The following is a 13,176-nucleotide window of genomic DNA, read 5'->3' as shown; positions in this document are numbered from 1 at the left end:
AGTATTTGTAACATTTTGATTACTGTTAGTACTACAAAGGAAGCCAATTAACATTTTACGCATTTAAAGTACGTTGAGAAAATGTCCTAAGTTTCCCCAGACTGAAGAAGTTTATGGCTAAGGAGAGAAAAAAAGGTTAGAACCTCTGCCTTCAAGGGAGAGGAACAAAACACAAAGAACCCACTATTTTATTTCATTTCCTCTCTCCACAATAAAGTTTTTTTCTTCCTCTACACAAAATCTCCATTTTTTACTCCTGTCACTCTAATGATCATTTCTTACTTGCTAGCACCAGGGCTCTGTAGATGCTGTCATATGTGGTGCATTTTGAACACGGGCAGATTCAGCCTCTATGGCCATCCCCATACGATCAAGAAAACCAACTTTTCCTTTCGAGATTTTCATTTTATATATATTCATTTCCTTCTAAATTCAAGGAGATTTAATTCATGGGAGTGCTTAAGTGGCCAGGAGTTTGTGTGTCAGTGAAGTCAACTGCCCTCCTGAATGAAAAGACATTTCACGTGTGGCACAGGCCCCAAAGGGCCGCTAAGGGCCGCTTGAGACTCCCTCAAGATCGGACATTTTCAGGAGTCTCCCCAGTTTTGCACAGGGGTCAGTTTTGCAGCAGGTAGAGACTACGGATCCTCCACCCCCTCCCCACCCCCATTGCAAGAAAGAGCGGCCTCCGGCCTGGGTTCATCTAGGTGCTAATCCCTCTGATAACCTCCTCTGACCTCTGGGGTCACCAACCATCAACTTGGAAAAACCCAACTGACCAACTCCATTAACACAGCCCTTAACTGGATCCCAAGAAAAACGCCCGAGGGGCCCGAGGGCACTTACCAGTCCTCCGCAGAGGCTGAAGACCGCTGTGTGATCCTCGCGAGCATTGACCTGGCCTCGATAGAAGCAGTGGCGGAGATCTGGAGGCACCACGCTGCGCTCCTCCGCCCCGCGCGCCGCGCCTCCCAGGTGCACCTCGGTGTAGCCCGCGGCCAAAAAGGCCGCGTCCGCGCTCAGGTTCAGCTGGAAGAGCTGCCCGTAGGCGCTGATTCGGTAGTGGGTCCTGAATGGCGTGGGCTCCAGCGCCTCGGAGCTGCGCTTCCTCCGGCTGAAGTGGTGGCTCTGAGGGAACACTTCGCCAAACTCGTTGACCCGCGCGGGGGTCACCACTTCGTAGGAGACCAGCGTCCTTACCAGAGCTTCTACAACCACAGAAATACGGCCACTGAGCCCCCCGTCCACACGCGTTTCCAACTCCACGACCCCAAACTTCAACCAAACGCCCAGGTCCCAATACACCCGGGGGCACGACAAATGCACACAAGCTGGCGAGAGCGCGCGCGCGCGCACGCACACACACACACACACACACACACGTGCTCTGCTTTCCCACAGCCCCGACTTGCTCCAACCTTCCCAAGCAAAGACCCTGACACTCTTGGCCCCGAACAACCCATCCCTCTTTGCTTCCCAGCCGCCAACTGGTGCCGTCCTGGCGCACGCGCCTCTCTGCCCCCACGCGCCCCCACCGCGTGGCCCCAGGAGCGAGACCGGTCCCAGCGCGCGCGATTCCTCGAAACCCGGCGCAGCCACAACCTCTCGGGATGCTTGGGGCTGGCTGATCCCGGAGTCCCGCGAGCCCCTGCAGGACCAGGATCCTCACAACGGGGCTGAGTCACCCACCCCACACCTTCCCCCCGTCCCACTCGGGCCCCTCGCCCCCAACTCGCTGCTGGAGGCATCCCGCAGTGACCTTACCTTGCCTGGGGTGGAAGTGAATTTCCCAAGACCTAGTGATGAAGAGCGAGAGCTGGTAGAGCAGCCCCGTCAGCCACTTGGCCACCCGCATGGTTCCACCCGGGGGATCCCAACGCGGGAGGCCAACCCGAGCCGCCGGCCGCCCAGCCCGGCTTCCCCGCGCTCCGCAGCCTCTCCTCCCTCTCGCCCGCCGTGCTCTGCGCCGACCGCCGCGGCGCCTCAGCAGCCTCCGGAGCAGCAGTCCCGGCCCCGGGCCGGACCGTCTCGCCACACCGCCAGCCTCCGCTCCCTGAGCCGCTGCTTCATCGCACTGCAGCCCCACAGCGCCCGGCTCGCTCTCGGCAGCCTCGCTCCGCTTCCTGCACCCGCACTGCCCTCAAACGCCTTCTCCCTAAGTCCAGATCAACGCGAGGAAGCAACTCAACCTAGCAGGAACGGTGCCAATATAGCCACCCCAGGCCGGGGGACCGCGGGGGAGAGCCCGCCTCTAGGGGCCGGGCCCGGCCAATCAGCAGGAGGCGCGGCCCGGACTCGCCCTCCCGCGTGCAGCCCGCCCCCAACTCCCAGCCGCACGCGGAGTGCGGTCCCCAGCGGGCTCCAGCTCTGGGCGAGCAACGTGCTGTGCCTAGTCCGAGGGCTAGCTGGACGTCATCATCCAGCTGTGTGAGGTCGAGGTCCAGATAGGTGATAGGTGTGTGAGGTTTTTTTAGTTCTTACAATGAAATGAAAAGCATCGGTTGGAAAGTTTCTGTTATTTACGTTTCATGGTAATTTTAGACTTCTTGAGCAAGATAAAATAAGCTACAGCGGGAAGTTTCTGTAGGCGAGAGGTAACTCCAATGAAGCTTAATGACCAGGTCTCAATGAAGGGCCCCTGTGTGTTTTAGGAGTTGTTGGGAGTTTAAGAGCATCATAGGTGCAGAGGGGAATGTGAGGTTGCAGTCCGCAAGCGCTTCTGGGGGTGAATTTCTGGCAGTTGTCTAAAGAAATTCGAGATGAAAAGGATCTCAGTCTCCACAGTTCCGGCACTTGTGATTTTTTTCCCTTTTAATATTCATCTTCATACTTAATTTTGTATAAAGAGCCCCCCCCAGATTATAGAAACGTCAAGCCCCACAAAACTTGTATCTGCCCCTGCCATTGTATCTGCATGTCATTTTACGAGACTTTCTGCTGGTAGTTTCACAGTATTAATATGTCCACTCTTTATGATATCCAAACGACTGCACGTTTCCACAATTATCTTCATCATTCTCAACAATTATTGTAGTGCTGGATCCCGTTGTATCACCTGGTGTCTGTTAAATTAAATAAACCTCAGTAGCAGCAGAAAGCAGTGTCATTTCAGAACGACGTTCTCATTTCTCAAATCCACCTGTTTGATTTGCAGGTTCCATATTGCTTCTCTCTGTCACCTGTGTGGGGAAAAAAAAAGAGGAGGAAGGGGTCCAATGGTCTTGAAATCCAACCAAGGGGGAGAAAGAATGTGAAAAAAAAAAAAGTAAAGGAATATATGGGTAAATCTTCACAAACACAAAGGAATATACTCTCAATTTAGTTCCTGGCTGCCCTTTCTCCCCTGAACTCTCAACAAATATTCTGTTCACTTTGAATTGACCTCTCATGGCATGCCTCCAGCTTTATCATGGTATGCTTGGTCCATCTGTTGTTCACCACCGATGTGAACAAATCTCGTTTGAGGAAGGAGAGTTTAATTTTACTTTTACCAAGGAAATTACCCAGCTCAGTGATGGTCATTCTTCCACAATCAGTCCTCTTTTTTTGTATCCCTTCCTCACAAGTGTCATTTCATCCATCACAGAATTATAGACATCTAATTTTTCTTCCCCTAAGTTAACTATACTGTTACTCTAAACAAAACAAAAACAGACTTTACCCACACCTGTCTATTTAGTGGTTACCTTCAGTACATTGTAATTTAGAGTCATTTTAATTACATTGCAGCTCTAAATGTATCTTTACATCAGGAGCCATGCCTTTTCCCTCATACAAATAATGGAAAATAGAACTGCTATCTACTTAATGAAGGCAAAATAAATACTTCATTTCTGTTACTGAATATTTGTCACTCAAAGTAGTTTTTGCAATGGAATATTTGATTTTCAGCCTGTTCTAGTTTTTTGGAAATTCTGTTTTAAAAATAGGAGTGTTTTAGGGGTGCCTGGGTGGCTCAGTTGTCGAGCGTCTGCCTTCAGCTCAGGTCATGATCCCAGGGTCCTGGGATCGAGCCCCGCATCAGGCTCCCTGCTCAGTGGGAGGCCTGTTTCTTCCCCTCCCACTCCCCCTGCTTGTGTTCCCTCTCTCGCTGTGTCTCTCTCTGTCAAATAAATAAATAAAATCTTTATAAAAAATAGGACTGTTTTACCTTTATTAAAGAAATGGGAAGCTGTATGAGATGCAAATTCTATGGTATGATCTTTATGATGTTCAGTCAAGAGCATTATTTCCCCCATTTTATAGAAGATAAATGTTACATTTTCATACAGTATCCAAGTAACTAAGCTGGGTTTCCACAAATCCCTTCTGGCTTCAATGTCTTTTCATTATATTAGGCTTAACTGTTATGATATTCATATCGTCTGTCTCTCTTCCTTTCTCCCAATGAAAATGCCCTGAGTAAACTAATCTATGCCATTTGAATCAAGCAATTTCCTCACATTGATAATTATAGCTACCACTTACGGAATTTCTTTGACATATAGGTACTATACAAGAGACTTTAGAAAGATTGCCTCATTTCATTTACACATTCCCCCCACAGAACTCAGAAATTAAGTAATTTACCCAGATCATATATCAAGTTAGACTCAAATCTCTTTGGTTTCAAATTCTATACTTTTTATAAGAAAATTATACTCTTCATACCAGCTCAAATCTGATATAGTGCAGCTGTAACCAGCAACAACTCAGAAAATGAAAGCCAAAGTTATATTAAATGTAATCTTGTTTGATTTGTAATTGTGACAATCATCATTATAAATACAAGTTATGCTGTGAGGTTGGCACAGTGTAGAGAAAATATTTTCATTCTTGCAAAGCAGGAATATGCTCACTATACGCAAGATAGATCTTGTTTTTTAACTAATTCTACCACAACCAGCTGTGTAAAGTTCAACAATTTACCTAAACTCTGTAAACCAATTGTAAAATGGAGGTAATAATAGTAATCTCATGCAATTGTTAAGGTGATTAAAAGAGATAATACAGGTAACACACTTGGCATAATATTGGACAAAATGTATTCAACTCATGTTCATGCTGATTATGATTTTTATTACATTATAGTATGGGACTGATATTCATACCAAAAGGAACAGCTACTTGAATAGAAACTGCTTTTCTAATATTAGTAGGTTGGAAGTAGGGTAATCAATCTTCACTGTGTACCTGATACTGGGGAGTTTCCTGAGATGCAAGTCTTTCAGTGCTAAAACTTGGGAAGTCCTGGGCAAACTGGGACAAATTGGTCACACAAGTTTAGGGTTTTTCAACTGAGGCAGTACTGAGTTTTGGGGCTCAGTGAGTCTTTGTTATGGGGGGAGGGGAGCTGCCCTATTCAATAGAGAATGTTTAGCGGCATCCCTAGCCTCTACTCACTCAATGCCAGTAGTCTCCCACCCCTGTTGTGACAACCCCAAATATTTCCAGACACTGTCAGATGTCCCCTGGGAGCAAAATTGGCCCCACTTGAGAACCACTGACCTAATGGGGGATAGAATTGGGAAAATGATAAATGCACAGAAGTGGGTTTGGCAGGAAATCCCATAGATGCCGCTCCATTCTTAATTACAAATGGCCAACTGCTAAGTAGAAACGTTATATATTGTAGCAGGTATGGGAAGTTATCCATCATTATAATTAAAACAGTACAAGCTATGGTCATTATGTCAATTTTTAAAGCATTGTTATTTCCAGGTATGCAAAAAAGAATCAAGCTCCTCTGCCCAAGCAATTATTACACTCTGTTCTAATTTTTTATTTACTTGTCTGCATTCTACACCAGATTGTAAGGGTCAAGTGAGGAGAGATTACAAACAGGCTGTTTGAGGCAGTATCCCCAGCACTAAATGTGTCCTCTTGGAATAGAAAAAAAGTAATTATTCATTGTATAAATAAGTACTAATATTAAAATTTATATAACCTGAAAGAATAAACAAATTACCAGCCAGTCTTACCATCTGCTTTTAATTAGGTATTTATACCATTTAAATTTAATATAATAATTAACATATTATATTCAAGTCTATCATCTTGCTATTTGTTTTCTAATTGTTCTATTCTTTTTTTTTTTCTGCCTTCTTTTGGATTAACTAAATGTGTTCTATCATCCCACTTAATCTGCGTTTGCTATAACTCTTTCATTATTTAGGTTGTTACCCTAGGATTTATAACATTCATCTTTTTTTTTATAAAGATTTTATTTATTTATTTGAGAGAGAGAATGAGAGACAGAGAGCACGAGAGGGAAGAGGGTCAGAGGGAGAAGCAGACCCCCCGCTGAGCAGGGAGCCCGATGCGGGACTCGATCCTGTGACTCCAGGATCATGACCTGAACCTAAGGCAGTCGCTTAACCAACTGAGCCACCCAGGCGCCCTATAACATTCATCTTTAACTTATCTCTGACTACCTTCTGGGATGCAAATTCAATTCTATCCCTCCCAACTTTGGTGCTGTTGTTGTCATCACACATTCAACTTTTGCATATGTTACAAATCCCATTTTGCATTGATGTTATTGTTATTTAAACAGCTATTTCCATCTGGTATCATTTTTGTTCTGCCTGAAAGGCTTTCTTAAACATTTCTTGTAGTGCAGGTTCTACTGGAGATGAGTTCTTTCTTTCTTTCTTTTTTCTTTTTTTGACCATGCTTCTTCCCTTTTTAATTTTGTCATGTATTTTTCTAATTTAAATTCAATTAATTAACATATAGTATATTATTAGTTTCAGAGGTAGAGTTCAGTCTTATATAATACCAAGTGCTCATGATATCACATGCCCTCCTTAATGTCCATCACCCAGTTACCCCATCCCCCCACCTCCCTCTTTCAAGTTTATTTTTGAAAACTATTTTTTTCCAGGTATAGAATTCTGGGTTGAAAGGATTATTTTCCTTTTATAATTTGAAAGCTGTTGATCTACTGTCTTTTGCATTTTTTATAACAAGAAATCAGTCCTCATCTTCTGTACATAAGGTATCTTTTTGTTGTAGCTGTTTTTAACATTTTCTATCACTAGTTTTGTTCAATTTATTTATGGTATACCTTAATGTGATTTTTTTTTAATGTTTCTTATGCTTGCAGTCCATTGAGTTTTGGGAGACTATGAGTTTATTATTCTCATCAAATTTGTAAAATTTGGGGTCATTATTTTTTCTTTTTTTCAGATTTTATTTAAATATGTTAGGTAACATACAGTGCATTATTTTTTGTAACAAATATGTATGTTTTTTATTTTTCAAATAAAAGTTTTTGTTCCCTCTCTTCTTCAATGCTCCAGTTATCCATACATGAGAGAGCACACAGTTGTCCCACAACTCTCTGAAGCTCTCTTATTGCTTTAAATTCTCCTTTCTTTGTCTCAAATGGGTAATTTTTATTGCTGTCTTCAAATTCACTGTTCTTTTCAACTACAATGTCTAATTTGTAATTAATTGTATTCACTGTATCTTTCATGTCACACACTGTCATTTTTATTTCTAAAACTTTAGTTTGGGCCTTTTTTGTATCTTACATGCCTCTACTGAACTTTTTGAACATATGGAATGCAGTTATAATCATTCTTTTGATGTCTATTCTAAAATATAGGTCAGTTCTTGGTCAGTTTTGATTAATTGATTTCCCCCCTCAGTACTGGTCATACTTTCCTGCTTCTTTAAAGCCTGATAATTTTAGATTGGATGAATTTTACCTTTGTGGGTGCTGGATAGATTTGTGTTCCTACAAATCTTCTTGAGTTTTGTGCTGAGATACAGTTAGGTTTCCTGGAAATAGATCTTTTCCTGGTCTTTCTTTTAAAATTTATTGAGCAAGAATGAAACAATAGTCAGCCTAAGCATAATTATTCCCCACTACCAAAGCAAAGCCATTCTATGTACCTTACCCAATGCTCATTATTGGAGAGATTTTCCAGTCTGGTTAGTGGGAATGCGCACTACCCCCATCCCTGTAAGAGCCAGGGGCAGGGTTACTTCTAATTCTGTTGGGTGATTCTTTCCCTATTCTTCTGGAATTTTTTCACATGTATGTGCACTAATTTCAAGACTGAACTATTTGATATTGTTTGAGTATAGTGAGAAAATCAACTTAAAAGGTGAATATTGCTGCACACATCAGGATGGTTCACCATCTCCTCCTGGAAATTTCTTTTAAGAAAACAGAATGATAACTCCCAGATCATATGCCAATTACGATAGCCAAGTAAGGTAGAAGCCACGGGAAGGAAGTAAAGAAAATATTCAGAAAGGAGTAAGACAGCTCAACAGGGACACATATCAATAACACAGGAAAAGAAAAAAAACTAACTTTCTGATGGTGAGTGGTCACCCTGTTTTGTAAAAGCTGCAGTCCTTGTGTGGAACATCGAAGATTTTGTACATGAGCAGGTCCATTAGCAGAAGTCCTCCTGGACCATGTTTGGTCCAGAGAAGCAGAGGAAGTAGGCTATGCAAATAATAGCAAAGAGGAGCCAGACCTACAGAAGCACCCTGTCTCTGTGACAGCAGAGAAAGAGAGTAGCTAGAAGGCCATTCTGTACATCTCAGCCCAACAAATAGCTGGTCCAGGAAAATAAAGTTAATTCAAGGATGAGGTGTGGTTTTTGTTTTGTTTTGTTTTTCTGAAAAGGATTACACACAACCAATGCAGTGTATTATAAGAAAGAAATTGGGAAAGAGCACCAAAACTTATTTACAGGTGAAGAAAACACACCAGAAAAGTCTTGCTATGGAGTGTATAAAAAGTGTGACCATTGTGTTATGGATTATTTAAAAAATGAAGAGATTATTTTTGAAGTCAGACCTAAATCAGAAGTATAGGAACCCAGGGAAGGTATAGGAAGACAACAGGAAGAAATAAAATATGATTTACCAGAATTCAAAAAAGAAGTAGAGAAGGAAAAGCATCTTAACCAAATTGAAAACAGCGTTAGAGAGAATAGAAAGTGTGTGTGTAGAGGGAGAAAATATGGGGAAAAAATGGGAAAAGTGACATTGAAATGGAAATGGAAATAAAGAGAGGAAAGAGGGAAAGAAGGAAGGAAGGATGGAGGAAGGACGGAAGGAAGCAAGGAAGGAAGGAAAGGACAGAGGGGGAATTTGGGAGAAAAAAAGTAGAAAAGATATGCATTAGGGATCCACATACACATATTTGGAGTAGCCTCTGAAGAAAAAAAAAATCAAACAAATAAACAGAACATGTTTTAAAGTTATAATTCAAAAGTGCCTTTGTTGAAATAAAAGACCTGAATCTGTGTATTGGAAAGACACAATGGGTACAAAGAATTGACCAAGAATGGTCAACGTCAAGACACAGTAAAGCTATCAATAGTAAAGCTATTGTGCTTTAAAATGAAGTTTTTGTTTTGGTTTGGTTTTTTTTTTTTTCCCAGTGAGGCAAAATAAATGTTATTTATGGGCATAAAATAAATAGGTTATATTCATGTTTCTCCACTGCAACATTCAACAACAGAAGATAAAGGAAGGAAATTCTTGATAGATATACTCAAGGAAAGAAAATGTGAGACAAGGAGTGTATCCAGCTAAGCTGTCCTTTAAATACATACTACAGACAAACAGTTTTGAATATGCAAGAACTCAGAGAATATTTTTCTGGTGGCCAAAATGCAGCCAACCAAAGAATGGGTGAATTATGGCAAAATGATGGAAAATGATCCTTGAATAATTTTAACTTAGAACTAAGACTGATATAAATGTTGAATAACATAATGGAATGAAAATATTTAGAGTGAAATGAAAAAGAAAGATAAAAATAAATGGCAGTTATAAATATATAACTATATATCTTAGTAACCGCCTCATGTAGCACAAACTGAGTATTATAAGAAGACAGGAAAGAACAGTTTAGTAGGAAGAGTTTTTAATTCACATCTATCAGTTCACAACAGAGTAAAAGGGCAAGAATGTAAGTGTGAATATGGAAGACCTATATAATTAATAAAATAGTTCTGTCTTAAAAATATACTTTTTGTGTAAGTGTGTAACATCCATAAATTCCAAAAAATAAAAGTAGTTCAGACAACATTCTCTGATCACAGTTTAATAAAACTAAAGAATAACAAAAGCAGAAAAATCAAAGTTTGTTATAGAGGAAGTTTTAAAAGTCTTGGGTCAAGTAGAAAACGCAAACATATGTTGAAAAATTGGTTTAGAAAATCAGCAATAATAAAAAGCTATATATCTGAACATATGGGATAGAGATACAACAAATTTTAGATCACTTTAAAAAAGGAATGAAAAACTAATTCCGCAAATAATTCAAATATTGGTAAAAAATGAAAAGAAAGCAGAATAAAGGAATTGATGAAGATACTGGCAGAAATGAAAGAGTTAGAAAAAACCTATAGGCCTTCAAGTTATACTAAAAATAATGTGTTTTACTGACTTTGGTGGGAAAATTTGTCACAGGAGAAGGAAGATTCAAAGTCCACTTGAGAAGTTAGCCTGTAATATGTGAAGCTGAAAATAAAAAAGGTACTCATGCAATCCTAGGGACAAACTTTTGTGATTTGTTTTGTTTTTTTGTCATGGGTGATGAGTGAATTTCCAATAAAAAGAACTAGACTTCTTATTCTCAGTTTACATAACCGAGAGGAATAAAAACATGAATAATAAGTTTTATAATAGTACCATAAAGTAATGAAATTAATAAATAATGACAAAAGCTGTGTGTGAAAAGATGCACCACAGTAACAGTGATTTTATTCTTGGATGGTAGATCACAGCCAATGTCTATTTTCCATGTTCTTCTACAATGAGCACATATGCCTTAAGTAATAATAATTAAAATGTGATTTCCTACCTTACAACATACCTAAAAATCAATTCCAGATAGATTGCAAATCTAAATGTGAAAGATTAAGCAACTGAACTTTTAAAGAAAACAGGATAGCATATTTATGACCTTGGAGTAGGCAAAACTTTCTTTAGAAGAATACATGTCAACCAAAAATGATAAACTGGATTGTAGTAAGATTAGGAACTTCTGTTCATCAAAAGATATTATTATTATTTATTATTTATTAGAAGAATAAAAAATGTAGAAGAAATTATTTGCAAGTCATATGTATGACAAAGGACTAGTTTCTAAATATATACAGGTAGGAATCAGCTTGGAATTATGGTAAAGTTAAGAACTTTTTAAGACACAATTAAGAGAGTAGAAAGTGTGAGGAAAATTATTTGTCATACATTTATCTGGAAAAAAAATTTGTATCCAGAACACATTAGAAAAACCTCCATCAAATCAGAAAATGACAGATGACCAAATAGAAAAATAGTCAAAAGACTTAAAAATATATTTGATAAAGGAAAATATCAAAATAGCCAACATAGGAAAATGCGCTCAACATGATTAGTCAAGAAGGAAATGCAAATAAAAAACACAATGAGATGCTACCACACACTGGCAAAATGAATAAATTTAAAGATAGAAAAAAAGGGGCGCCTGGGTGGCTCAGTTGGTTAAGCGACTGCCTTCAGCTCAGGTCATGATCCTGGAGTCACAGGATCGAGTCCCGCATCGGGCTCCCTGCTCGGCAGGGAGTCTGCTTCTCCCTCTGACCCTCCTCCCTCTCATGCTCTCTGTCTCTCATTCTCTCTCTCTCAAATAAATAAATAAAATCTTTAAAAAAAATAAAATAAAATAAAGATGGGAAAAAAATGAAAAGAAAACATCAAATGGTGACAAGGACTTGGTGTAACTGGAGCTCTCAGACACTGCTGGTGGGGGTACCAATCACTACAATCACTTTGGAAACTTCTGCATACATAAATACTGTATAACTCCTGAGCATATCCCCACAAGAAATGCATCCATAAATATCGAGGAAGAGATGTCCAAGAATGTTCACAGAAGCACTATTTCTGCAATAGTCAAAATCTAGAAATTACCCAAAAGCCAATCAATAGTACAATAGAGCAATGAATTGTGCTATATGTACACAATGGAATTCTAACAAGAATGAGAATATACAATCTTACAACGACGCGCAAGAACACAAATGAATCTCATAAAAATATTGTTTATAGAAAGACCCAGATCCCCTACCGCACCCCGCAAAAGAATACATACTGCATGATTCAATCTCTATGCAATATACAAGAGCAGGCAAAACTATTCAATGCCATTAGAAGTCAACATAGTGCCTAACCCTAGGGGCAGAGAGAATAGAGATTGGAATAAAGATGAATGGACTTCTAAGATGCCAGTAAAATTCTCTTTTTTGATCTGGGTTCTAGTTGCACAGGTAGATTTGGTTTGTGAAAGTTCATATATCTGACTCTTATGATGTTTATTTTCATATCATAATGCTATATATCATTTTTCTGGTATATGTGTATGTACAATACTATATTAAACATTTTTAATTGAAATATTTTACTGTAGAGAAAACCTACGTAGAAAAACTTTTTTTAAATGATTTTATTTATTTGTCAGAGAGAGAGGGAGAGAGAGAGAGCACAAGCAGGGGGAGCGGCAGGAAGAGGAAGAAGCAGGCTCCCTGCTGAGCAAGGAGCTCGTCACAAGACTCGATCCCAGGACCCCAGGATCATGACCCGAGTCGAAGGCAGAGGCCTAACTTACTGAGCCACACAGGCACCCCTCAGGTAATTAAATATTTAATTCCCCCAGACCCACATTAATCCAATAACCAGAGCCTATAACTAGAATCTAATGAGCCAAAAATATCAGGAAAATTTTGACAACAATAAATATCTTCCATGGCTATTTTCTGTCACTTAACCACATATTGAATTTTTCTTTTAAAAATAAAAAAGGAAAGGGGCGCCTGGGTGACTCAGTCAGATAAGTGACTGACTCTTAATTTCGGCTCAGGTCATGATCTCAGGGTGGTGAGGTCAAGCCCCATGTTGGGCTCCATGCTTGTGGGGGTGCTGTCAGCTTGAGATTCTCTCCCTCTCTCTCTGCCCCACCCCCCACTGGCATTCAGCACTCTCTCAAATAAATAAGTAAATCTTCAAAAAATGATAAAAATGAAAATTAAAAAGGAAAGAAAGAGGTATATATTTTCCTCCAAAGAACATATTTGTATTTAATTAAAACACATTGCTAACTACATGATATTTCACTCATAAGTTAGAAAAAGAAGGAAGGAAGGAAGGAAGGAAGGAAGGAAGGAAGGAAGGAAGGAA

At 40.0% G+C, this 13,176-nt stretch overlaps 1 protein-coding gene across 1 annotated transcript in view; it reads right to left on the bottom strand.

Moving 5' to 3' along the window:
* Positions 1–2,545, bottom strand: part of ADAMTS20 (ADAM metallopeptidase with thrombospondin type 1 motif 20) — a 169,808-nt gene extending 167,263 nt beyond the window's left edge. The window contains exons 1-2 of the mRNA XM_035002841.1: positions 1,765–2,545; positions 847–1,208 (exon numbers count right to left, since the gene is read on the bottom strand). Of these exons, the coding sequence (XP_034858732.1) occupies positions 847–1,208; positions 1,765–1,855 (453 nt within the window). The 5' untranslated portion in view covers positions 1,856–2,545. The remainder of the gene's footprint in view (positions 1–846; positions 1,209–1,764) is intronic.
* Between the last annotated feature and the right edge of the window lie 10,631 nt (positions 2,546–13,176).

The sequence above is a fragment of the Mirounga leonina genome, unplaced genomic scaffold, assembly GCF_011800145.1.
Source record: "Mirounga leonina isolate KUSES-001 unplaced genomic scaffold, KU_Mleo_1.0 Mir_126, whole genome shotgun sequence".
Classification (NCBI taxonomy): Eukaryota; Metazoa; Chordata; class Mammalia; order Carnivora; family Phocidae; genus Mirounga; species Mirounga leonina.
The sequence above is the reverse complement of the archived record's forward strand: the minus strand, read 5'-3'. Positions and strand labels throughout refer to the sequence as shown.